We start from the raw sequence: 27,340 nt of genomic DNA on the forward strand, positions 1-27,340 counted from the left end.
CGCTATTTGCGGTCGTTCGTTCAAAAACAAGGGGTGGCTATTCAAATGATCCGTTCGCAAATTGCAGTCTGTTCACACCTCTAAGTCTGAACGAGCGAGCAAAACATACGCTCGTTTATTTGTTAAAAACGCCCCCTGGCCGCTCGCACCATAGTCATGTCCGCTATTTATTAGATTAATCGAGTACATCGACCAGCGTATGAACTGCTCGCTATTCTTGTGGTTGGTGTTTGCTACCACAAATTTGCGAGCAGTTCTGGCTATAAAATAACCCAGTGACGTGGTCAATGACGCTGCTGTATTAATTATGCACACCCATAATACGCCCGTTTTGACCTTTAAGCACGCCTGCGTTCGGATCTCCACTCCCCATTTTCAAGCACCTTCCCCTGTTACCACCCACATACGCCTCATTCTGTCACTCAAAATAGCAGGCACTCGCTATATAGCGTACAAACGATTTTTGTTCGCACTGACTGGTTCGCGCATGCGTACTAAAAACCGTACGCATGCGCAGATGTGCAAACATCGCTCGGAACGAGCGTACTGCCGCTAACGAGCGGCTCTGAATGAGGGCCATGGTTCCCTCAATCATTCTTTGAAAACCCGGACGGCGATGTTACTGATCATTCCTGTAAAAATGTATTTAACTAGATCTATGAAAACTGGTCGTCAGTGTCTGAAACAATGATAGAGGGTCAAACTCTGGGACTTCAGCTAAAGGCAAAGAAAAATAATGAATGTTAGCCTAAATTTTAACATATAACATGTTAAGGCAATACAATTAAGCTGTTTGGCTGTATCTACATAAGAATAAAGTTTTATATTCAAATGCAACTGGAAAAAGTTGCAGGCAATGGAATGCAATAAGAGTTGAACTTGGGACCTCATTCAGAGCCGGACCCTATTTGCGCTCGCTCGTTCAGAAAAAGGGGCTGGTTATTTAAATTGAGCGCTCGCTCTTTGCAGTCTGTTGACGCCTCTATGTCTGAAACATGCGCTCGCTATTTTGTAAAGACGCCCCTTGGCCGTTCGCATCATACGTCATCTCCGCTATTTATTTGATTAATCGAGTACATCGAAAGGCGTCTGAACTGCTCGCTATTCTTGTGGTAGCATTTTCCTACTGCAATCATGCGAGCAGTTCAGGCTAAACGACAACCAAGTGACGTGGTCGATGACGCTGCTTTGTTAATTATGCACACCCTTAAAACGCCCGTTTTGACCTTTTGGCATGCTTGCGTTCGGATCTTCACTCCCCGTTTTCAAGCACCTTCCCCTGTTACCACCCACAAACGCCTCATCCTGTCACTCAAATTAGCAGGCACTCGCTATTTTGCGAGCACATGATTTCCGACCGCACTGACTGGTTGGCGCATGCGCATTACGACCCATACGCATGCGCAGATGTGCGAACATCGCTCGGAGCGAACGAGCGGCCGCTTACGAGCGGCTCTGAATCAGGCACTTGGTGCAGACATTGGACTTATTGGATACTAAAAACAAGACGGAATGGTGTCTGTCAATCGCCAGCTTCAGCACAGGACAAATCTACAGGGGGTAAGTGGCATGTCTGCATGTGAGCCAATGTTATGGATACCTGGCTCCAGCTTTATCCCCTCTGTCTGGTCTCTTTTTTAGCTCCTCGTTCTCCTGTTTCAGCTTTGCCAGCTCTTTTGCCAGCTCTTCCCAGGGCTCAGAATCAGCTGGTGATGCCGGGGGTGGCACAGGAAGGAGCGGAGCTGACGTCTGCCGACGAGTTTCAAAGTGAGATGGAGGGATCAGCCCGCTGTGACCTGGATGGGAGAACGGGTACGCGTTAATGTACAGGTAGGGGAGGCACCAAATGAAAAAAGGAAACAGAACAATGATGTAAAACAGGGGTTGTCAAATCCAGTAATCCCCTACAGGTCATGTTTTGTGGATTTCTTTAAACATGCACAGGTGAGTTAATCTGTATCTTGCTGGGTTAGTAATTATCCCACCTGCTTCCGCAGACAGAAATCCTCAAAACATGACCTGCTGGGAAAACTTGAAGGTTGAGAACCACTGATGTAAAATATAGATAAGAGAAATGTGTGAAATCAATGACTAGAACCATGAAAGTCTATAAAGGAGTTGCTGTGTACAGCAAATGTAGGCAGGAATTTATATTACATATTTTTAGAAGGCCCCAAGGAGGTTTTATTTCCATAAGAATTTAAGGCCCCAGGGTTCCTTTCTCAGGTTTATTTTCTTTGTCACGGAAGTCTAAGTAGACGCCATATATGCTTTTTACTTTATAGTATGGATGCATTTTTTCATGTACTTGGCAGGTGTCAATCAGATGTGGCTGAAGCTAAAACGGTGGAACAATTTAAACACGCTTAGGATAGGCATAAGAATGTCCTTAAGAGAGACGTAAGGAGCAAATAGGGTTGAAGTTGCCTAAAGGATACATGAAAAGGGGCAGACTAGATGGGCCAAGTGGTTCTTATCTGCCGTCTAATATGGACACATGGCATGCATGAGGTGAAGAGACACTTCCCCGCCTGCGAGTTGGGCCTCGGGAGGCTGCTTAACTGTTGGAGGCTACCGAGAACGTGGCCACCAGTCAGCCCTCTCTGCCCAATAGCCTGTAGTGCATGTAAAATAAGCAGATTACCTGCTGCACCCACCTCCATCAGTAATGAAAGCTAAAGGAGACGAAGCCACAGGGTCAACAGGGAGTTCAGTGTTAGGCACAGTGACCAGTCATTGCTCAAGGCACTTACCCACTCCCTTGGGAGCGAGGAACACAGATGGCGGATTTAATGCTCTCTTCTCCATCACTCGTTAGTATACTGAAATAGATAATATTGAAAGTATTAGCTTTTATTTCTAAAGCAGCGACATCTTCCTCAGCATGGTACAGTGTGGTGACAAAACTCTCCCAACTCCTTGGTCCTTGGTGCATTTCCCGCACAGAGAACCCGATTTAGAGATGGACGCTAATGCAATTGCAGTTGTAATGTCATAAGCAACGCAGCAGCGAAGATATGCTGTTAGCAAAGATCACCCGAGCATAAGGACACCCACTGATGCCTTCTTACCTGCGAGCGACAACGTATACCTGCGTAAATATCGGTAACATCACCGCAACATCGGAGGCTATCTTGGCCTTGCGGCAGGTCTGAGCTGCCGCAGCCTTGGGAGCTCTTCATACACGCAGAGGTGCGTATGCACTCGCAGTGGCTAATTTATGCACACCCATGTGACGGCGTTTAAACAGTCGTCACGCCTGCGTATTTTCTGACCACTCCCCGTTACCACCCCCAAACGCTGACAGCCTGTCACTTTGTGATGGAATCCTCTGTGCGTCTGTAATCACAATGCGATCGCTGCGCACGTGCAGTGCGGCTTATACACATGCGCGATGGCAAACAATCGTTCGATCGGCGTGAAAATCGCATTAGAATCCATCTTCTGAATCAGGCCCAGTGTTCCTGAAATCTGCAGCATTCCTAGAGGGGGTAAATTCATCAAAAACTGTATTTTGTCGGCTTGTCTTATTAATAAAGCAGTGCACGTTCAATTATTGTGTATTTTATTTAATTGTGATTTATTTTATTTTTTTTCATAAAATCTATATATAAAAAAACAAAAACACACACACAAAGCCCTATAGAAAAAATACTATACTAAATCAGAACAGGAGAAGCCTGAAGTACATAACACAGGATCCTGCTTGCAAACCATAGACAAGGCCTAATCTGATCTCTATGAGGGAATTATACTTATTTTAAGTCTACTTTTCCAGCTACTGGTCCAGGGATAAAATCACAGTTGGTATCTAGAGAGATAATACTGTATATTTAGTCAACATTCTGCAACTTTTTGTTCAAAATTAACAAAAAAAAAAATAAAACCTCAAATCATTTAATTTTCATGTTTTAAATGCAGTTTGTTATGTAATGGCCCCCACAATGTTTCTGCTGGAGAAAATGGCTGCTGTACGGAATGTACCACATTCCTGAAGAGAGGAGTGTTTGTATATGGGAGAGTGAAGTAAGTGATTATTAGTGAGCCTGTTAGGAGTTTACACAGAACACAATAAGCACATTCGTACATCTAATAGGCTGTATTCTGTTAGGGGATCAAACCTAAAGCTATGTGCAAACACACGCACACGTATGACGCTTGAGCCTGCTTGGGACTGTAGAGGTGAGGCGGGAGAGGAATGGGGTTGTCTTACATGGACCAATTAAAGTGAAGCTTCAAGCAGATGCAGACCTGCACAGACACACAAATACACTTGTCAGCAGCCGTATTACTTGCAGGTGTCTGAGGAAAATACACGTTGATGACGGTGACAGCACTAACTAGCTCATTCTGATTGGCTGATTGTGGAGTCTCCTCTGCATTCCATAGGTGCTGTTTTCAATGATTGTGCCTATATTATATGATTTTTGTGGGCATACTTAAAAAAAAATAAAAAAAAATCATAGCCTTTATATGTACGTAAGAAAGTATATGGGAGAGATTCCTGGACTGCACACCCTGAATATATGTGTGTGTGTGTGTGTGTGTGTGTGTGTGTGTGTGTATATTATATATATATATATATATATATATATATATATAGCATGGAGACTTGTAATGTATATGCACACTGGTATTAGGCACAATTCTAGAGAAGTCCTACAAGTAATATACTGTAGTGCAACTTTGGTTCATTTTTGGGGCGTGGGTCCCCCTGGATTGCTTTGGTTGATCTGTTTCAGGGCACCGCATTATAAAACATTTTTCTTTTATAACACATTTTAACCCTTCACTGTTTGTTTATTATACATGTACTTCACTTTTGTATTTTCATTCTTTATATGCAGCTGTGGCTGCTCTTAACTATTTCTTTTACACTGCATTTTTCTTACTATGGCGGTGCCCTGGGGCGGCTTAGCTGGGCTAGTTTGGGGGTGTCCTGCGCTCTGGATTTGAATCCTATTATGTTAGGGACCTACCCTACAGAGGTTACCTGGATATGGTGAGTAGGCCCATAACCTTGGTCAAGATTATGCTAAAAACCTCTATTGATTGCAAAATTTTATTGCATTTATATATTATCAATAATTTGGAGTTGTGCACCTGAGATTTGTCTGTTTTTGTGTATGTACGTAAGAAATAAATATTAGATCTGCTTTATCATAAAGGATTTTTATTCATATTAAACAAAATGCTTTTTTCACTAACAAATGATAAACTTTTCTTGTGCTTATTACCTGACTGGGTCTATGTGTATCTGAGGCACATGGCATGTAAATAACAGACGCATATGCCACCAATGCAGAACTGGGTCCATCTTACGAAACGTTCACCTCAGGATACAGGTGCAAATGCGCTATTTTCTATGGCTTTTAAAAGCGTCAATTCTACATCCAAATCAGCATCAGGCACAATTTAGATGTATCAGTGAAAAGAGTGAAGTAGGCCAGTGGAGATGTTTCCCATAGCAACTTATCAGCTTCTACCTAACATTTTATAGAATGCAATTGATAAATTCTACTTCAAATCTGATTGGTTGCTATGGTCCTCTTCTCCCCAATGTCTCATTGTGTTTCCTATTTGTACACAGGGGCCTGATTCAGCACAGGACGGAACTGCAAAGCCGCACGCAAGTTATAGATATATGATGTATACACGCAGGCTATAGATAATATGAGATATGGTAAGAACTTACCCTTGTTATCTCTATTTCTACGAAGTCCATAGGGTTCCACAGGATACCTTGGGGTATAGGTGTGACGTCAGTCGCAGGGCACCAAAGAGTTAAGCTTTCAGCCTCCCAGGATGCACTAGGTCCCCCTCCTATACCCCGCCCCCAGGCCAAGGCACCTCAGTTAGTTACCAAGCCATAGGCCGGAGGAGGAGAAGGAAGAGAGAGAACAAAGATCTGGACACATACAAGAATCACATTCTCACCAGAGGGAGACGGAAAACCGGTGACCAGAGCAAAGCCCATCTGCAGCACAGGTGCGACAGGGCGGGAGTCCTGTGGAACCCTATGGACTTCGTAGAAATAGAGATAACAAGGGTAAGTTCTTACCATATCTCATATTTTCTACTTCAGGGTCCATAGGGTATCCACAGGATACCTTGGGGATGTCCCAAAGCAGTATCCTTTAAGGGTGGGGACGCTCCTGTGCAGAAAGGAGAATCCGCCGCCCGAAGGAAGCATCCTGAGAGGCGAAGGTGTCAAACCTGTAATACCTCACGAAGGTATGGACAGAAGACCACGTAGCAGCCTTGCAGATCTGAACTGCCGAGGCACCACGTCAAGCTGCCCACGAAGGACCCACAGACCTAGTGGAATGAGCCTTCAGAGAAGGAGGGACCGGTAGGCCTTCATGAAGATAAGCTTCAGAAATAGCCATACGGATCCAGGCTGCCAAAGTTTGCTTTGAAGCAGGCCAACCCTTTTTACAGAAGCCATAGAGGACAACAAAGCGTCCGACTTCCTAAACAAAGAAGTGCGGTCCACATAAGTCCTTAAGGCCCGCACAACATCCAAAGAGGCCTCACCCACGGAAAGACCCGGTGAGTTAAAGGCCGGAACAACTATTTCCTCGTTAACCTGAAACTGGGAAACAACTTTGGGGAGAAACTCGGGCCGAGTGCGGAGCACTGCCCTGTTCCCATGAAAAAAACCAAGAAAGGGGGTCTACAAGAAAGAGCCCCTAACTCAGAAACACGTCTGGCTGAAGCAACGGCCAGAAGGAAAACAGTCTTAGCTGTTAGCCATTTAATATCCACTGAGCCCAGTGGTTCAAACGGCGGTCCTTGGAGAGTCCTCAGGACCACAGCCAAATCCCAAGGCGCCACAGGTGGAACAAAGGGCGGCTGAATACGGAGAACACCTTGCATAAAGGTGCGCACATCCGGGATTGTAGCAATCCTACGGTGAAACCAGACAGATAGGGCCGAAACCTGTACCTTCAAAGAAGCAAGGCGAAGCCCATGATCTAGTCCCGCTTGCAGGAAGGCGAGAATCCGAGACAGACGAAACTCCCGCGGTGCATAACCTCTCGGTCGACACCACTGGAAGAACGTATGCCACACGCGATGGTATATCCTCGCGGAAGACGGTTTCCGAGCTCGTAACATGGTACACAGCATAGAGCTGGCAAACCCCCAGGACCTCAGCATGGCCGTCTCAACAGCCACGCCGCCAAAGACAGCCGAGTCAGGTCCGGGTGAAGACAAGGACCCTGAGACAGAAGGTCCGGTCGTAGCGGCAACCGCAGAGGACTGTCCACGGACAGACCCTGAAGGTCTGAGAACCAGTGCCGTCTGGGCCACGCGGGAGCTATCAACAGGAGCGTCCCTCCTTCCTGTTTGAATTTCCGGATTACCCGTGGAAGAAGGGAGACCGGAGGGAACAGGTATGCGAACCTGAACGTCCACCGGACGGACAGAGCATCCACCAGAGACGCCCCTTCGTCTCTTGTGCGAGACCCGTACACCGGCAACTTGTTGTTGTGCCGGGACGCCATGAGGTCGATTTCTGGAAGACCCCACCTGTCCACCAGTAGTTGAAAAACGTCCGGGTGCAGGGACCATTCCCCTGGATGAACGTCCTGGCGACTTAGAAAGTCCGCCTCCCAATTTAGCACTCCCGGGATGAAGACCGCTGATATGGCCGGAAGATTGCGCTCCGCCCAAACCAGGATCCGAGAGACCTCTACGAGAGCCGCCCGACTGCGAGTTCCTCCTTGCCTGTTTATGTAGGCCACGGTGGTAGCATTGTCCGACTGGACCTGCACCGGGTGACCCTGGAGAAACCGCTGTGCCTGCAGGAGAGCATTGAAGACCGCACGGAGTTCCAAGATATTTATTGGAAGCTCCGCTTCTGTCGGTGTCCACCTGCCCTGGAACAAGTGTGGACCCGAAACTGCTCCCCAGCCTCGAAGACTGGCGTCCGTTGTCAACAGGACCCAATTTGGAACCCAGAACGGACGTCCCTTGTTGAGGTGGGTCATCTTTAACCACCACGCAAGGGACAGGCGAACCTCCGGGGTGAGCACAATCGTCTGGAACTTCAGAGACTGAGGCAGCCCGTTCCACTTGGACAGGATCAGGTGCTGCAGAGGTCTAGAGTGAAACTGGGCGTATTCCACCATGTCGAACACCGACACCATGGAGCCCAGTAACCTCATCGCCGAGTGTAAGGACACCCGGCGGCTGTGCAGACAACTGCGCACCCTTGACTGTAAAGCAGAGATCTTGTCCTCCGTCACGAAGATCCTTTGCTGTCCCGAGTCCAATAAGGCTCCAAGATGCAGAATCCTCCGAGACGGGATTAGAGTGGACTTCTGCCAGTTAATTAGCCAGCCGTGCCGTTGCAGCAGTGCAATGGTCAGGTCCAAGTGGTGTAACAGGAGCTCTGGAGATCCTGCCACCAATAACAGGTCGTCCAAGTACGGCAACATGCGGACTCCTTGCAGCCGCAGAGAAGCCGCCATGACCGCCATAGCGTCCTGTATGTCCAATGACACCATGTAGTCCCCAGGTTCCAGCGCCAGAATGATGGACCGTAGGGTCTCCATCCGAAACTTCGGGACCCACAAAGACTTGTTGAGTGCTTTGAGGTTGAGAATCGGACGATATGACCCATTGGGTTTCTGTACCAAAAATAGATTTGAATAGAAACCCTGGCCCCTCTGGGAGAATGGAACAGGCACTATAACTCCAGCCTGGAGCATAGTGTGCAATACCTTCCGCAGCTCCGTAGCCTTGTTCCGGTCTGATGGTAGACCCGTGGTGAAGAATCGAGCCGGGGGTCTGTGCCGGAAGGAGAGGGCGTACCCGTGAGAGACCACCTCCAGAACCCAAGTGTCTGTCGTAGTGAACGACCAACACCGGGAGAACTGCAGCAGGCGGCCTCCCACCCTGGGATCCCCCAAGGGGAGACCCGGACCGTCAGGCCGCAGGCTTGTCATCTGGCTTGGGGGCCGGACGTCTGGTACTCCATGCCTGTTTCCGGGGCTTGCCCGATTTCTTAGGGCCAGCCTGTCGAGGAAACGACTGTGGTTTGGGCCTGCCCTGGGCCCTAGATGACCGAAAGGACGATGGTCCAGAACCAGAAGGAGCAGCGGCCGACGGGAGACAAGCAGATTTGGCTGCCGCCAGCGTGGCCACAATCTTATCCAGATCCGGACCGAAGAGAACTTCTCCGGTAAACGGCAACGCTTCCAGACCTTTCTTGGATCTGCGTCCGCCTTCCAGGATCGCAGCCACAAGGTGCGACGAGCAGCTACCGCTGCTGAAGAAATTCTAGACACCAGAGTACTAATGTCTAGAGCCGCCTCGTTGATGTAGGTGGCCGAATCACGGAGATTGCCAATCAACTCCGCTTGTTCGGCCGGACAGTCGGATTCAAAAGAAGCCTCTAATGAATCCGCCCAGCGCTCCATCGCTCTGGCAACCCAGCAAATGGCCATAGCCGGCCGTGCTGCCCCCCCTGCAAGGGAATAAGCGGACTTCAGGCAGATTTCTACCTTGCGGTCCGTAGCATCCTTAAGGGAGGACATGGATGGCATCGGCAATGTGGCACTACGGACAAGACGGGTCACGTGAGAATCCACCTGTGGAGGGGATTCACACTTAGCAAAATAATTATCCGCGAACGGATAAGCCACCGCCAGGCGTCTCTGCGGCTGGTATCTTTTGCCAGGTTGTTTCCACGCCTCCTCTAAATGGTCCACCAACTGACCCGAAAGAGGAAAGACTGTGGCATCGCCCTTCACATCTTTGAAAAAGGCATACTTAGATTTAGCCGCTGGGGGAACTTCGTCCTCAATCACCAAGGCTGTGCGGACCGCCCGAATAAGTCCAGGAATATATACTTTGGACTTAGCATCAGCGTCCTTAGTATGGAAAGGTTCCTGATCGTAAGGATCCAGAATCTCCCCATCATCAGACGTCCCTTCGTCATCCTCATAAGGAGCGGACAGAGACGCCACCGGCCTTTTATGAGGCCGCATCACAGACTCCCCTTGCAATACATCCGACAAGTGCTGTAAAGAACTCGTCAGGGAGTTAACCCACGCTGGCTCCTGAGAACCCGGGAGCGGGGAAATAGGGAGACTGTGGGGTACCACCAATTGTCGTGGGAACCCCTGCATGGGTGACGACACCACAGACTGCTGGGACAAACCCATCGGAGTAAACGCGGGCTGCGGAGCTAACTGGCCCACTAAAGCTGTTAACGCCTGAGCGAAACAAGCCCAGGGCGGCTCCTGTACCGGTGCTGTAACCGTAATAGGCCGCGCCATGGACAACACTGCCGGCAAAGGCCCTCCGCGCTACCCTCCCCCTCCGCTAACGGTACTTTGCACGTGGTACACTGTAGCCGGAGGGGAAAATCACTTTCAGACATGATGGCACCACGTATGTGACCTCTCTCACCAATTAAGTATTAAATAGGCGAGAGACCACCCTGCAGCACCGCACCGCAAGGGCTTTAGCAGAAAGAACAGGGACAGTAATAAAGCTGACAGTTTAGTGAAGAATAGTTACAGGCAGCGCTAGCACAGTCACATACAATGCAGAGAAATAACAATTCCTGCACTAACAGCGCTGATCACTCAACTACACAGACACAGGGCCTGGTAGGACACAGCGCTGCATACACAGACCTGAGCCACAGCGGAGGAGAGGTATGCGGGGGGACCCAGACCACGATGCTTCCTTCCAGACTTCCAGCAGCGTTCACCATGCGTTGCAGAGAAGATGGCCGCCGAGGAGCAGAGAGAAGCTGGCCTGGGGGAGGAGCGCTGACACAGGACCAGTCAGCACAGTGCAGAGAGGGCTGTGTGCAGCGGGGGAGGCGCCGGCTGTGAGACAGGGAAGGCGCGCTCCCCTGGCATGCATTTAACCCCTGGGACGCCGCAGCGCTACCGCTCTGCTGCGGTCCGCTGTCCCAGGGGGTAGTGGAAGCGCAGGTTGGTCGCCTGGCTCCACGCTGCAGCCAGTCCCCAGGGAGCCCCCTGCCTGGGGACTTAGGACCATGTGATCAGCGGGGACCCACCGCGGGACCCCGCTGCTTACCTCTGTCCCCCTTGAATCCGGCCATGGTCCGGAGCATCTGGGGTCACCGCTAGCTGTGACCCCAGACGCCCACCAGCATCCCCGGATCAGTACCGGCGTTCTGGTACCGGCGGGGTGTAGGGAAGACAGCATGGACGTCAGGACTGACTGTCCATGCTGTTCATCCAGTTGTGCAGCCACAGCTGCATGAAGAATAAGCTTCAGGGGCTCTTCTAGCCCCCACTCCAACAGGTGCACCCGACTCCGGCCGGGCACCAAACTAAACTGAGGTGCCTTGGCCTGGGGGCGGGGTATAGGAGGGGGACCTAGTGCATCCTGGGAGGCTGAAAGCTTAACTCTTTGGTGCCCTGCGACTGACGTCACACCTATACCCCAAGGTATCCTGTGGATACCCTATGGACCCTGAAGTAGAAATATGATGTATGCACTCAGGCTATAGATATATGTGGTATACACGCAGGCTATAGATATATGTGGTATACACGCAGGCTATAGATATATGTGGTATACACGCAGGCTATAGATATATGTGGTATACACGCAGGCTATAGATATATGATGTAGGCACGCAGGCTATAGATATATGATGTAGGCACGCAGGCTATAGATATATGATGTAGGCACGCAGGCTATAGATATATGATGTAGGCACGCAGGCTATAGATATATGATGTAGGCACGCAGGCTATAGATATATGATGTAGGCACGCAGGCTATAGATATATGATGTAGGCACGCAGGCTATAGATATATGATGTAGGCACGCAGGCTATAGATATATGATGTAGGCACGCAAGCTATAGATATATGATGTAGGCACGCAGGCTATAGATATATGATGTATGCATGCAAGCTATAGATATATGATGTATGCATGCAAGCTATAGATATATGATGTATGCATGCAAGCTATAGATATATGATGTATGCACGCAAGCAGCTTAGCAATTCCGTCCTTGCAATTATGGTAATGCAGCAGGAAGAGTTATGCCTCCTGCATGCTTTACTTATGCGAACTGCGTCCAAGGACGCAGCATAGGATAATCTGCGATAACATTGGCTGGCTGAGAGACCCATGGGGTCACGCAAGCCGGCCGCCACTGATACAACAAAGTGGCCAGGAAATCTCTGTCACCCGATGGGAGACCCTGGCCTCTTCCCTCCCCTCCACCAACGGAGGCGACAATCCTCCGTTTTGGGAATCAGAGTTCAGCGTGCACTGCTGAATAAGGCCCCCAGATGGAGCTAAAGAGCTTTGAAATTAATGAAAAAGTACTGAACGCTGCCATCGCTGGACAATTTCTACAGCAAAAGCACAAACCCTTTCATTGTACTGTATGTGGACATACAACACATCTGGATCATTCAGATGTCCTAATCCTCAAATCAAAACGGTGTTATTGTTGATGTAGCAAACTGGTGCCTATCACACAGTAGAGGCATTCTGCCCACCTGTCCATCCTTACGTATGGTTGCTGTATAAATCACTGCTCCATGCCATAATATAGGTGCATAACACAAAGGGGAATTTTTTGTTTATTACCAAATCATTTACACAGTTCCAATTAAATATATTACTCTACTAATAAAGGAGGAAACATAATAAATAATGAGAGATATGGTAAGAACTTACCTTTGTTATATCTCTTTCTTCGAAGTCCATAGGGAGACCTTGGGGTATAGCTGGATCTGGATCCACCTGCACAACGCAGTTAAAAGCTTTAGCTACCAGGATGCACTGGGTCCATCCTCCTCTATATCCCGCCCCGAGCCATAGGCACCTCAGTTAAGTAGCCAAAAAAAAGAGAGAAGGAAGACTGGAACACTCACAGAAAGGGAGATGGAAAACCGGTGACCAGTAACACAGCCCATATGAAGCCAGGTGCGTGTGCCCCGTGGACCCTATGGACTTCGAGGAAAGAGAGATAACAAAGATAAGTTCTTACCATAGCTCTCATTTTCTTCTTCAGGGTCCATAGGCTCCACAGGGAGACCTTGGGGATGTCCCAAAGCAGTCATTTAAGGGTGGGGATGCTCCTGCACTGAGAGGAGAATTTGGCGCCCAAAGGAAGCATCCTGAGAGGCAAAGGTGTCAAAAGCATAAAACCTCAGAAAGGTCTGGATGGAAGACCACGTGGCCGAATAACACAGCTGAACAGCCGAGGCGCCACGGCGAGCTGCCCACGAGGGGCCTACAGACCGAGTAGATGAGCTTTAACAGAAGCCGGAACAGGCAGGCCTGCCTGTGTGTAAGCCTCTGAGATAGTCATACGAAGCCATCTAGCCAGTTTGTTTGTTGGCTGGCCATTCCCTCTTGTGAAATCCAAAGAGTACAAATAAGGATTCCGAAGGGAACTGGTCTGGTCCACATAAATCCTGAGAGCATGGACCACATCCAATGAGGCCTCACCACCCGAGAGGTCTGGTGACTGAAAGAGCGGTACAATAATTTCCTGATTAATGTGGAAATTAGAAACCACTTTAGGTAGAAACCCAGGGCGAGTGCGAAGCACAGCCCTGTCCTGGTGAAATACCAGAAAGGGAGGATGACAGGAGAGCGCCCCCAATTCTGATACCCTCCTGGCCGAAGCAATCGCCAGGAGAAAAAGCGACTTGAGCTCCACTAAATCAAGCGGTTCAAAAGGAAGACCCTAGAGGGCCTGAAGAACAACCGCCAAATCACAAGGCGCCACTAGGGGAACAAGGGAGGCTGAATCCAGAGGACACCTTGGAAAAAGGTGCGGATATCCGGAAGCGGAGCTATCCGTCGCTGGAACCACCCAGACAGTGCAGATGCATGCACTTTTAACGAGGCCAGGCTTAGGCCGAGGTACAAACCAGCCTGAAGGAATGGCAAAATCCTAGAAATACGAAACACCCGAGGGTCGTAATTTCTTAAGCTACACCACTGAAAATAGGTATGCCACACTCTGTTATAGATTCTGGCTGAGGCAGTCTTGCGTGCCCGAAGCATCGTGCGGATGACGGAGCTAGAGAAGCCCTTGGACCTTAAGATGGATGTCTCAAGAGCCACGCCAGCAAAGACAGACAATCCAGATCCGGGTAAAGGCAAGGACCCTGAGACAACAGGTCTGGACGTTGAAGCAGCAGGAACGGAGTGTCGATGGAGAGACCTCGAAGCCAAGCCGGAGCCACCAGCAGGATCGTGCCACCGTCCTGCTTGAATTTCCGAAGAACTCGAGGAAGCAGGGATATTGGAGGAAACCGATACCCAAACTGGAAGGTCCACTTCACCAACAGAGCATCCACCAAGCTTGCTCGGCATCTCTTGTTCTGGACCCGTACACAGGCAGCTTGTGATTGTGACGGGAGGCCATGAGGTCCACCTCTGGGAGGCCCCATTTGTCCACAAGGAGTTGAAACACCTCTTGGTGAAGAGACCATTCCCCTGGATGCACGTCGTGACGGCTGAGGAAGTCCGCTTCCCAATTGCGGACTCCTGACATGAACACTGCCGAAATGGCCGGGAGGTGGCACTCTGCCCAAGACAGGATGTGTTGCACCTCTGTCATCGCTGCTCGACTTCAAGTGCCCCCTTGATGGTTGATGTACTCCACCGTGGTGGCGTTGTCAGAACTGAACCTGCACGGCTTTTCCCTGAAGAACTTGTCTTGATAACTGGAAGGCCCTGTACACGGCCCGAAGTTCCAGAATGTTGATCGGGAGAATTGCTTTGTCCGCCGTCCAACAGCCCTGAATCGTGTGCAGACATGTCACTGCGCCCCAACCCCGGAGACTGGCATCTGTTGTCAGAAGAACCCAGTCCGGGATCCAAAAGGGGCGACCCTTGGTGAGATGAGTTGTCTGAAGCCACCAAGACAGAGACAGGCGTACCTCCGGAGACAGCACCAGCATCTGAGTCCTTATCCGGTGCGGTAACCCGTTAGGACCAGCCCCTGCAAGAGCCTAGAATGGAACTGGGCATAATCCACCATGTCGAATGTGGACACCATGCATCCTAGAACCCGCATTCCCGAGTGAACCGGCAGCTGCTCAGGCAACTGCGTACCCGCAGTTGCAGAGAGATCTTTTCTGGGGTTAGAAATCCTCTGCTGATGAGAATCCAGAAGGGCTCCCAAATGAACCATCCTCTGAGGGAATTAGGGAGGACTTTTTCCAGTTTATCAGCGACCCGTGCACTTGCAAACAAGCGATCGTCAGGTGCAGATGCTGTAGAAGTACCTCCAGAGAGTTTGCCTGCAAGAGGAGGTCGTCGAGATACGGGAAAAGTCGTATACCCTGACTCCGCAAATGGGCAGCCATGACAGCCATAATTTTGGTAAATACCCTTGGAGCCGTGGAGAGGCCAAAGGGCACCGCCTGAAACTGGAAGTGTTGCTGCAGTATAGCAAACCGCAAATACTGCTGGTGGGAAGGCGCTATAGGAACATGTAGGTATGCGTCCTGAATGCCCAGTGATACCATGTAATCCCCAGGTTCCATAGCCAGAATGATGGATTGCAAAGTTTCCATCCTGAATCTGGGCACTCTGAGGAACTTGTTCAGAGATTTTAGGTTGAGGATAGGCCGATGAGACCCATTGGGTTTTTGAACCAGAAACAGAATAGAGTAGTAACCAGTCCCACGCTGAGAAAGCGGAACTGGAACAATTACCCCAGCTTTCAGCAAGGACTCTATATGGCTTCCTGAATGTGCAAGGCCTTGGTCTTTCATTCAGAGGAGGGCTCGTGCAGAAGAACTGGTGGGGAGGTCTGTGACAAAAGAGAAGGTGGACCCTTGAGAGACCACTTCTTTTACCCAAGCATCCTTGGTGGTGTGGCACCAGTAGTGGGCGAACTAAAGAAGTCAGCCACCCACTCTGGGATCCCCCAGAGGGAGACCCATCCCATCAGGCTGAGGGTTTATTCTCCGTCTTGGAAGTAGGGCGTCTGGCGCTCCAGGCCTGTTTCTTAGGCTTAGAGGTCGACTTGGCCGCTGATTGTCTAGGGAAAGACTGTCCTTTGGGCTTTCCTTGAGAACGAAAGGACCGAAAGGAAAAGGTTCTAGCCTTTGAAGGTGCAGATGGAGATGGCAGAAAAGCTGACATAGATTTCGCCAGGGTGTCTACAATTTTGTCCAGGTCTGGGCCAAACAATATCTCCCCATTGAAGGGCAAGGCCTCCAGGCACTTTTTGGAATCGGCATCCACAAAGAGCGACGAGCAGACATGGCTGCGGACGAGACTCTGGAGGTCAGTAATCTGGCATCCAAAGCCGCCTCACCAATATAGGCGGCTGCATCTCTCATGTGGCCCACTAAAGATCTTTGAGCCTCAGGAGACTCCTCAGGGAACGTATCTTCTAGCATATTGGCCCAGCTCTCAACAGCCTTGGCCACCCATGAGATAGCCATGGACGGACAGGCCACAGCTCCTGAGACAGAATAAATTGATTTCAGGCACATGTCCACCTTCCTGTCCGTGGAATCCTTCAGGGACGAAATGGAAGGCATAGGCAGTGTAGCACTCTTGATTAGGCGAGTAACATGAGAATCTACTGCAGGTGGCGATTCCCACTTTTTCCAATGACCTGCAGGGAACGGATAACTTGAGGCCAAACGCTTTGCGGTTGATACCTCTTACTAGGCCTCCGCCAAGTGGTATGTCAGCTGGTCAGAGAGAGGGAAAACTTCCGAAGCCACTCTTGCCTGTTTAAAATCAGGGTATTTGGATTTAGGGGCAGGAAAGTCATCCTCTATATCAAGTATGGATCGAACCGCCCTTACCAACGCTGGCACATTAATAGTTGATTTAGGTTTCACCTCCCGGACAGGGGAATCCATATCAGACCCCTCAGGCATTTCCCCAACATCCGATGACACGTCCGTGTCTGAAAGTTGCGTAGACTGGGATGACATAACAGGGCGTTTAGATGCCCTCTGAGGTTTTTCACTCCATAGCATGGTCTGAAAAGCTGTAGACGAAGCTGCCAGACTCTGGACTGAACTAGAAAACACAACCACATAAAGTGGTTGTCCAGCTTGCGGAAGTCCCTGAAAGGGAATGACAGACCGTTGAGGTACAGGAGGAGACTGCATATAGAGCGGTAACCCCTGTTAGGGAGTAATAGTCTGAGACCCAGGAGTAGACTGCAATAATTGCGAGATACCCTGAGAGGGGAGGATGGATGGTTGGGGTAACCCCATATGGGGAAAAATGGCCAGGACTGCCAGGCGATCCACAATGGAGGCCAGCACCCTATAAAAAAACGCCCACGGAGGGTTCTGTCCCATTGTTGGGGGGGTTTGAGGGACCAGGCAACTAATAGCATCTCACACATAGCCCATCCTAAGATAAGTCCACCATTCCAACCCCTGCAGCGCAGCGCCTGCAGGAGAGCAGAGTGGGTGCAGCGGAGCGCTCGACCTCCTTGTGAGACATGATATATATTAGGGATGAGCGGGTTCGGTTCCCTGAGAACCGAACCCACCCGAACTTCGGGGATCCGGGGCGATCCGAGCCCAAGCTCGGATCTCCCTGTCTGCCCCGGATCCCTCTCCCGAGGCAAAACCTCGAGATCTGCTGTCGGATCTCGAGGTTTTGCCTCGAGCGGCCATTTAAAAAAAAATGCCTTTGCCTTTAATGGGCAAAGTGCTGATTGGCTGACAGAGCCGTCTGTCACGGCTCTCAGCCAATCAGCATTATGGTGCTCATTTGCATGTAGCACGGACTCGTGAGATCCGTGCTACATGCATCTGTGTGATTGACAGTGACACAGAGCACAGATGGGTCAGTGAGACCCGTCTGTGCTGCTGTGTATTTCAATGACACAGATGCACGCACGGACCAGGAGATCCGTGCTACTTGCATCTGTGTCATTGACACAGAGCACTAACGGGTCCGTGAGACCCGTCTGTGCTGCTGTGGTAAATAAAAAAAAAAAAACCTGTGTAAAAAGAGAAAAAAATGGCGTGCCCCCCCCCCAAAAAAAGAGCAACCAGCCCCGGGGCATTAGTGACCCAGTGCTGGGTGTGCTTAAATACAGGGGACAAACGACATAGGGGTCCCCTGTACTTAAACACAACCAGCACCGGGCTAGTCAGAACCAGAGCTGGTTGCCAAAATACGGGGGACAAACGACGTAGGGGTCCCCCGTATTCTGCGCAACCAGCTCTGGGCTCTGATCCGGTCCTGGTTCTGGAAATACAGGGGAAAAAAATGAGTAGGGTTCCCCTGTATGTTCCAGAACCAGCACTGGACTTTTTCTAGCGGGGGGCTGATGCCACAGCCAGGGGAGCCCTTTCACCGGGCCCCCCAGCCGCAGCATCAGCCCTGACCGCTAGTCAGCCCAGGCCGGGGATCCCTGGAGAGCTGGGGACCCCCCCAATAAAGGGGTCACCCTCTCCAGGGCACCCCAGGCCCAGGCTGATAGCCCGGGGCTATCCCCGCCACCCCTGGTGGCGGTGGGTGGCGGGTTGATTGTGTGGTGTGGTGTAAATAAAGAATATCAAACATTGTCTTTACAAGTAGAACTGCAAGTCCCAGCAAGCCTGCCCCGCATGCTGGTACTTGGAGAACCACAAGTACCAGCATGCAGGGCATTAAGGGCCCACTAGTACCTGTAGTTCACCTGTAAAAAAATGTTTAAAAAAAACACAGGACACACACACCGTGACAGTATAAGTTTATTAAACATACATACACACACACACACACACACACACATGTACACATACTCACCTATGTAACCCTGTAGCATCGGTCCACTTGTCCGGTAAAGTATCCATAGGGGACCTGTGAAAAAAAACATACTCACCATCTCCTATGCGAGGTTCTGTCCTCTTCGTTCCAAAGTAGGCATCCCCGGACTTGGCAAAAAAAAAAAAACGAAAACGCGATCCACGAACTTAGTACCGTTCTATAGAACGGTACTTCCCGAATGAGAGCTTAGCGGCGGGGTATCACCATGGAAACCCCGCTGCTAAGCGTTCATTGGCTGAGAGAGGCCATCTCCCGTCTCTCAGCCAATGAACGGCTCCCTCCATTGTAGTCAATGCTGGGAGCCGCAAGGTTATTAAAGTTTACCCTGCGGTTCCCACCATTGACTACAATGGAGGGAGCCGTTCATTGGCTGAGAGACGGGAGATGACCTCTCTCAGCCAATGAACGCTTAGCAGCGGGGTTTCCATGGTGATACCCCGCCGCTAAGCTCTCATTCGGGAAGTACCGTTCTATAGAACGGTACTAAGTTCGTGGATCGCGTTTTCGTTTTTTTTTTTTGCCAAGTCCGGGGATGCCTACTTTGGAACGAAGAGGACAGAACCTCGCATAGGAGATGGTGAGTATGTTTTTTTTCACAGGTCCCCTAGGGATACTTTACCGGACAAGTGGACCGATGCTACAGGTTACATAGGTGAGTATGTGTACATGTGTGTGTGTGTATGTATGTTTAATAAACTTATACTGTCACGGTGTGTGTGTCCTGTGTTTTTTTAAACATTTTTTTTACAGGTGAACTACAGGTACTAGTGGGCCCTTAATGCCCTGCATGCTGGTACTTGTGGTTCTCCAAGTACCAGCATGCGGGGCAGGCTAGCTGGGACTTGCAGTTCTACTTGTAAAGACAATGTTTGATATTCTTTATTTACACCACACCACACAATCAACCCGCCACCCACCGCCACCAGGGGTGGCGGGGATAGCCCCGGGCTATCAGCCTGGGCCTGGGGTGCCCTGGAGAGGGTGACCCCTTTATTGGGGGGGTCCCCAGCTCTCCAGGGATCCCCGGCCTGGGCTGACTAGCGGTCAGGGTTGATGCTGCGGCTGGGGGGCCCGGTGAAAGGGCTCCCCTGGCTGTGGCATCAGCCCCCCGCTAGAAAAAGTCCAGTGCTGGTTCTGGAACATACAGGGGAACCCTACTCATTTTTTGTCCCCTATATTTCCAGAACCAGGACCGGATCAGAGCCCAGAGCTGGTTGCGCAGAATACAGGGGACCCCTACGTCGTTTGTCCCCCGTATTTTGGCAACCAGCGCTGGTTCTGACTAGCCCGGTGCTGGTTGTGCTTAAGTACAGGGGACCCCTACGTCGTTTGTCCCCTGTATTTAAGCACACCCAGCACTGGGTTACTAATGCCCGGGGCTGGTTGCTCTTTTTTGGGGGGGTGCACGCCATTTTTTTCTTTTTTTACACAGGTTTTTTTTTTTTTTTTTTACCACAGCAGCACAGACGGGTCTCACGGACCTGTCATTGCTCTGTGCCAATCACACAGATGCATGTAGCACGGATCTCCCGGGTTCGTGCTACATGCAAATGGGCACCATAACGCTGATTGGCTTCCTGTCTGCCACTGCAGTGCCACTCCTAGATGGGCCACGTGTTTGTGCCGCCCCCTTGTGTCGCTTAGCATAGTCATCCAGCTTCCTCGGTACAACCTTTTGGCCTAAAAACAATATTGTGAGGTGTGAGGTGTTCAGAATAGAGTGGAAATGAGTGGAAATTAATGTTATTGGGGTTATTAATAGCGTAGGAACAAAAAAAGGCCCATTTATGTGATTTTAGCGTTTTTTTTTTATTTTTTAAGAAAAAATCCAGATCCAAAACACAAAACCCAGAACCCAAAACACGGAAGGGTGGTTTTGGCAAAACCAATCCAGATCCAAAACACGAAGAAAGATCCAGATCCAAAACCAAAACACAAAACACGAAAAGTGTCCGGTGCACACCCCTAATATATATATATATATATCTATATCTATACACACACACACACACACACACACACACACATATATATATATATAGGAAATCTGGAAGCGCCAAACTAGGTACCCACAAGTATGCAACACACTGGTCCAACAATATGGCACCGTGGAGCACACAACCGTATGTGACAGACCTCACAAATACTTGAGTTTATATATGTGAGATCAAAGAAACCTCCCTACACACACCTGTCAGGGCTGTGAGAAAAGGAAAGGGGTAGGTAAAGACTGACAGAATCAGAAAAAAGACACAGTCAGCACTAGCATAAGTCACATACAATGCAGAAGGAGTACTTACTGCACCTTGGCACTACAATCAACCTGTCCAGATTCAGTGTCTGGGAGGGCTATAGCGCTGTATACACTGACCCCAGGGGAGAGGTATACAGGGGGATCAGTCCGCACGCTGCCAGCGATATCTGCGATGCAATCAGGAGAAGATGGCGGCTGGAGACCTCAGAGGGGGTGTGGCCGTAGGAGGAGAGCAGCTCAGCAAAGCCAGACCCGAGCAGAAAGGTGTGCTGAGCTGAGGAGCCGCTAAACTGGGAAGGCTGCCTCCCCTGGCCGCCTATTAACCCCCGGGATGCCGGCTCCCGCTGCCGAACACAAGTCCCTGGTGGTCTAGTGGACGCGCAGGGTATAGGTGGCCCGCCGCCACTGCCAGCACCTCCGGTCTGTCCCCAGAGACCGGAGGCAACAGACTGAGGTATATGCAGATCACCTCAAGCGGTGATCCGCGATCTTACCTGTCCCTGTAGATCCGGCAGCAGTCCTGGGAGCCTACAGAGTCCGGCTAGCACAGACTGGGGTCCCGCCGAGATCCCCAGATCTGCACTGGTGCCGCGGCGCTGGTGGGGTGACGAAGCGGCAGCGCGGATGTCCAAAGGACAGTCCGACGCTGCCCGCTCTGAAGAGTCTACAGCAGGGATTCCCGACCACAGTCCTCAAGGCACACTAACAGTCCAGGTTTTAGGGATAGCCATATTTGAGCACAAGTGACTTAATTAGTACCTCAGTTATATTAATTTAACCATCTGTGCACAATCATGGATATCACTAAAACCAGGACTGTTAGTGTGCCTTGAGGACCGAGGTTGGGAATCACTGGTCTACAGTAAAAGTAAACTACAACCTCATAAAAGAAAAATCAGCTTAGGGGCTACTAATCAGCCCCACCTACGTAAACAGTTATCCCGACTTCGGCTGGGTACCAACTTAGACTGAGGTGCCTGTGGCTCGGAGGCAGGGTATAGAGGAGGATGGACCCAGTGCATCCTGGGAGCTAAAGCTTTTAACTGCATAGTGCCCGTGGATCCAGATCCATCTATACCCCAAAGTCTCCCTGTGGAGCCTATGGACCCTGAAGAAGAAATATTTATTTCTTGCACAGGTGTTATATTGCTGTAGGCACAGTGCAGTATAACATCTCTATTAGCATATTATTGGTGTAGTTCCAACATGTATATACATTTAAAATTAAATGTGCAAAAATCTCAGTGTCTCTGTCATATAGCACAATAGGAATACTCAGTGTGTCCCTGTGTCATACAGCACAGAGTTCTCCCCAGAAATTTTTTCTCCAGCTGGGTGGCATCAAGAAGTAGCCGGGTGGGGGCCTTCGCAATAATAAAATGTTTTAAACCCTGACCTTATAATGATTTAAACTTGAAATAACATTTTATATATAAATTCTCCTTCTTATTAGAGGCCCAGTCTTCTGATTATGAAAAAGCTGCAAAGTCTGTAGGATCTGTTCCTCTTTATACAGCTCCCAGATACTGGGCCTGATTCAGACCCGCTCGCGAGCGCTGAGCACTCGCAAGCGGGTCGATGTTGGCCCAGTGCGCATGACGGAGCCGGCTCCGTCGTGCGCATGCGCGAGACCCGGATAGCGACGGGCAAGCCGTCGCTCCGGGTCTCGTACCAAAGGGGGCGTGCTGTCGATGTTGAGTGACAGCACGCCCCCTTTGGTGGGCGGCCCGGGGGCGTGGCTGCCCAGACGGAGGCGTTCCCATGGGAACGCCTACCGTCTGGGGCCGGCCCCACTGACATCACAAGTGATGTCAGTGGAAGTGCTTTCGGCTCTGATAGAGCCGAAAGCACTCTAGGGCTTGCGGCAACGAGACCCTACCATAAGGGTCTCGTCGCAAGCCCGATGGTCGCGATGGTCTTGACCATCGCGACCATCTTCCTGGCCGCTCGCTACAGCTATGCGAGCGGCCAGGAGACCGCTCTAAAAAACCAGAGGGCCAGCCCTGATTCAGAGCGAGCGCTCAGTCAGAGGGTCCGGTTCTGAATCAGGGCCACTGTCCCCACTTACAGGCTCCCAAAGTGCCGGGTGGTGCACCCGCAAAAAACAGCCTGGGGAGAACACTGCAGCACAATTGGAATACGCAGTGTGTCCCTGTCATACAGCAGCAATAGGAATACTCAGTGCGTCCCTGTGTCATACAGCACAATAGGAATACTCAGTGTGTCCCTGTCATACAGCAGCAATAGGAATACTCAGTGTGTCCCTGTGTCATACAGCACAATAGGAATACACAGTGTGTCCCTGTCATACAGCAGCAATAGGAATACTCAGTGCGTCCCTGTGTCATACAGCACAATAGGAATACTCAGTGTGTCCCTGTGTCATACAGCACAATAGGAATACTCAGTGTGTCCCTGTGTCATACAGCACAATAGGAATACACAGTGTGTCCCTGTCATACAGCAGCAATAGGAATACTCAGTGTGTCCCTGTGTCATACAGCAGCAATAGGAATACTCAGTGTGTCCCTGTGTCATACAGCACAATAGGAATACTCAGTGTGTCCCTGTGTCATACAGCACAATAGGAATACTCAGTGTGTCCCTGTGTCATATAGCACAATAGGAATACTCAGTGTGTCCCTGTGTCATATAGCACAATAGGAATACTCAGTGTGTCCCCGTGTCATATAGCACAATAGGAATACTCAGTGTGTCCCCGTGTCATATAGCACAATAGGAATACTCAGTGTGTCCCCGTGTCATATAGCACAATAGGAATACTCAGTGTGTCCCCGTGTCATACAGCACAATAGGAATACTCAGTGTGTCCCTGTGTCATACAGCACAATAGGAATACTCAGTGTGTCCCTGTCATACAGCACAATAGGAATACTCAGTGTGTCCCTGTGTCATACAGCACAATAGGAATACTCAGTGTGTCCCCGTGTCATATAGCACAATAGGAATACTCAGTGTGTCCCTGTGTCATATAGCACAATAGGAATACTCAGTGTGTCCCCGTGTCATACAGCACAATAGGAATACTCAGTGTGTCCCTGTCATACAGCAGCAATAGGAATACTCAGTGTGTCCCTGTGTCATATAGCACAATAGGAATACTCAGTGTGTCCCTGTGTCATACAGCACAATAGGAATACTCAGTGCGTCCCTGTGTCATACAGCACAATAGGAATACTCAGTGTGTCCCTGTCATACAGCAGCAATAGGAATACTCAGTGTGTCCCTGTGTCATATAGCACAATAGGAATACTCAGTGTGTCCCTGTGTCATATAGCAGCAACAGGAATACTCAGTGTGTCCCTGTATCATATAGCACAATAGGAATACTCAGTGTGTCCCTGTCATACAGCACAATAGGAATACTCAGTGTGTCCCTGTGTCATACAGCACAATAGGAATACTCAGTGTGTCCCTGTCATACAGCAGCAATAGGAATACTCAGTGTGTCCCTGTGTCATATAGCACAATAGGAATACTCAGTGTGTCCCTGTGTCATATAGCACAATAGGAATACTCAGTGTGTCCCCGTGTCATACAGCACAATAGGAATACTCAGTGTGTCCCTGTGTCATACAGCACAATAGGAATACTCAGTGTGTCCCTGTCATACAGCACAATAGGAATACTCAGTGTGTCCCTGTCATACAGCACAATAGGAATACTCAGTGTGTCCCTGTGTCATATAGCACAATAGGAATACTCAGTGTGTCCCTGTGTCATATAGCACAATAGGAATACTCAGTGTGTCCCTGTCATACAGCAGCAATAGGAATACTCAGTGTGTCCCTGTGTCATATAGCACAATAGGAATACTCAGTGTGTCCCTGTGTCATATAGCAGCAACAGGAATACTCAGTGTGTCCCTGTATCATATAGCACAATAGGAATACTCAGTGTGTCCCCGTGTCATACAGCACAATAGGAATACTCAGTGTGTCCCTGTCATACAGCACAATAGGAATACTCAGTGTGTCCCTGTGTCATATAGCACAATAGGAATACTCAGTGTGTCCCTGTGTCATATAGCACAATAGGAATACTCAGTGTGTCCCCGTGTCATATAGCACAATAGGAATACTCAGTGTGTCCCTGTGTCATACAGCACAATAGGAATACTCAGTGTGTCCCTGTCATACAGCACAATAGGAATACTCAGTGTGTCCCCGTGTCATACAGCACAATAGGAATACTCAGTGTGTCCCTGTGTCATACAGCACAATAGGAATACTCAGTGTGTCCCTGTGTCATACAGCACAATAGGAATACTCAGTGTGTCCCCGTGTCATATAGCACAATAGGAATACTCAGTGTGTCCCTGTGTCATATAGCACAATAGGAATACTCAGTGTGTCCCCGTGTCATACAGCACAATAGGAATACTCAGTGTGTCCCTGTGTCATACAGCACAATAGGAATACTCAGTGTGTCCCCGTGTCATATAGCACAATAGGAATACTCAGTGTGTCCCTGTGTCATATAGCACAATAGGAATACTCAGTGTGTCCCCGTGTCATACAGCACAATAGGAATACTCAGTGTGTCCCTGTCATACAGCAGCAATAGGAATACTCAGTGTGTCCCTGTGTCATATAGCACAATAGGAATACTCAGTGTGTCCCTGTGTCATACAGCACAATAGGAATACTCAGTGCGTCCCTGTGTCATACAGCACAATAGGAATACTCAGTGTGTCCCTGTCATACAGCAGCAATAGGAATACTCAGTGTGTCCCTGTGTCATATAGCACAATAGGAATACTCAGTGTGTCCCTGTGTCATATAGCACAATAGGAATACTCAGTGTGTCCCCGTGTCATATAGCACAATAGGAATACTCAGTGTGTCCCCGTGTCATACAGCACAATAGGAATACTCAGTGTGTCCCTGTGTCATACAGCACAATAGGAATACTCAGTGTGTCCCCGTGTCATATAGCACAATAGGAATACTCAGTGTGTCCCTGTGTCATATAGCACAATAGGAATACTCAGTGTGTCCCTGTCATACAGCAGCAATAGGAATACTCAGTGTGTCCCTGTGTCATACAGCACAATAGGAATACTCAGTGCGTCCCTGTGTCATACAGCACAATAGGAATACTCAGTGTGTCCCTGTCATACAGCAGCAATAGGAATACTCAGTGTGTCCCTGTGTCATATAGCACAATAGGAATACTCAGTGTGTCCCTGTGTCATATAGCAGCAACAGGAATACTCAGTGTGTCCCTGTATCATATAGCACAATAGGAATACTCAGTGTGTCCCCGTGTCATACAGCACAATAGGAATACTCAGTGTGTCCCTGTCATACAGCACAATAGGAATACTCAGTGTGTCCCTGTGTCATACAGCACAATAGGAATACTCAGTGTGTCCCCGTGTCATATAGCACAATAGGAATACTCAGTGTGTCCCTGTGTCATATAGCACAATAGGAATACTCAGTGTGTCCCTGTCATACAGCAGCAATAGGAATACTCAGTGTGTCCCTGTGTCATACAGCACAATAGGAATACTCAGTGCGTCCCTGTGTCATACAGCACAATAGGAATACTCAGTGTGTCCCTGTCATACAGCAGCAATAGGAATACTCAGTGTGTCCCTGTGTCATATAGCACAATAGGAATACTCAGTGTGTCCCTGTATCATATAGCACAATAGGAATACTCAGTGTGTCCCTGTCATACAGCACAATAGGAATACTCAGTGTGTCCCCGTGTCATATAGCACAATAGGAATACTCAGTGTGTCCCTGTCATACAGCACAATAGGAATACTCAGTGTGTCCCTGTGTCATACAGCACAATAGGAATACTCAGTGTGTCCCTGTATCATATAGCACAATAGGAATACTCAGTGTGTCCCTGTATCATATAGCACAATAGGAATAACCCGTTTCTCACCTTCCATCTCCCCTCCAGCACCAGCTGTGTGTTACTTCGCTCCTCTAGGTAGAACACAGGCGGGTTCTAGTGCCGGGAACCACAACTGACATGTCCGCCATGATTTCCCCTCCTTTAGCAACCAAACTATGCCTAGTAACGTTGGGGCTCTGTCATGATTTGCGAATGTCGATAAAGTTTATTGTAGAGAACGTGTCAGCAGAAACTAGTGCGAGCTGTCTTCCTGAGGAGTCAGCGCAGCTGCCAGTCACAGGGATTTTTGGGCTTAACCCCTCCCCCTTCGTCGTCGGCTACCAGAGAAAGGCGTGATCCGTCCACCCAATCACGCTGCAGTGAGCTTCACTTGCAGCCGCTCTCTGGCCTGAGAAGATATGGGG

At 49.5% G+C, this 27,340-nt stretch overlaps 1 protein-coding gene across 1 annotated transcript in view; it reads right to left on the reverse strand.

Moving 5' to 3' along the window:
- CCHCR1 (coiled-coil alpha-helical rod protein 1) overlaps nucleotides 1-27,306 on the reverse strand; it is a 58,969-nt gene extending 31,663 nt beyond the window's left edge. Inside the window, exons 1-3 of the mRNA XM_088481487.1 lie at nucleotides 26,964-27,306; nucleotides 2,754-2,822; nucleotides 1,601-1,796 (exon numbers count right to left, since the gene is read on the reverse strand). Of these exons, the coding sequence (XP_088337613.1) occupies nucleotides 1,601-1,796; nucleotides 2,754-2,808 (251 nt within the window). The 5' untranslated portion in view covers nucleotides 2,809-2,822; nucleotides 26,964-27,306. The remainder of the gene's footprint in view (nucleotides 1-1,600; nucleotides 1,797-2,753; nucleotides 2,823-26,963) is intronic.
- Between the last annotated feature and the right edge of the window lie 34 nt (nucleotides 27,307-27,340).

Source organism: Taudactylus pleione, unplaced genomic scaffold (genome assembly GCF_031769625.1).
Source record: "Taudactylus pleione unplaced genomic scaffold, aTauple2 ptg000274l, whole genome shotgun sequence".
Lineage (NCBI taxonomy): Eukaryota > Metazoa > Chordata > Amphibia > Anura > Myobatrachidae > Taudactylus > Taudactylus pleione.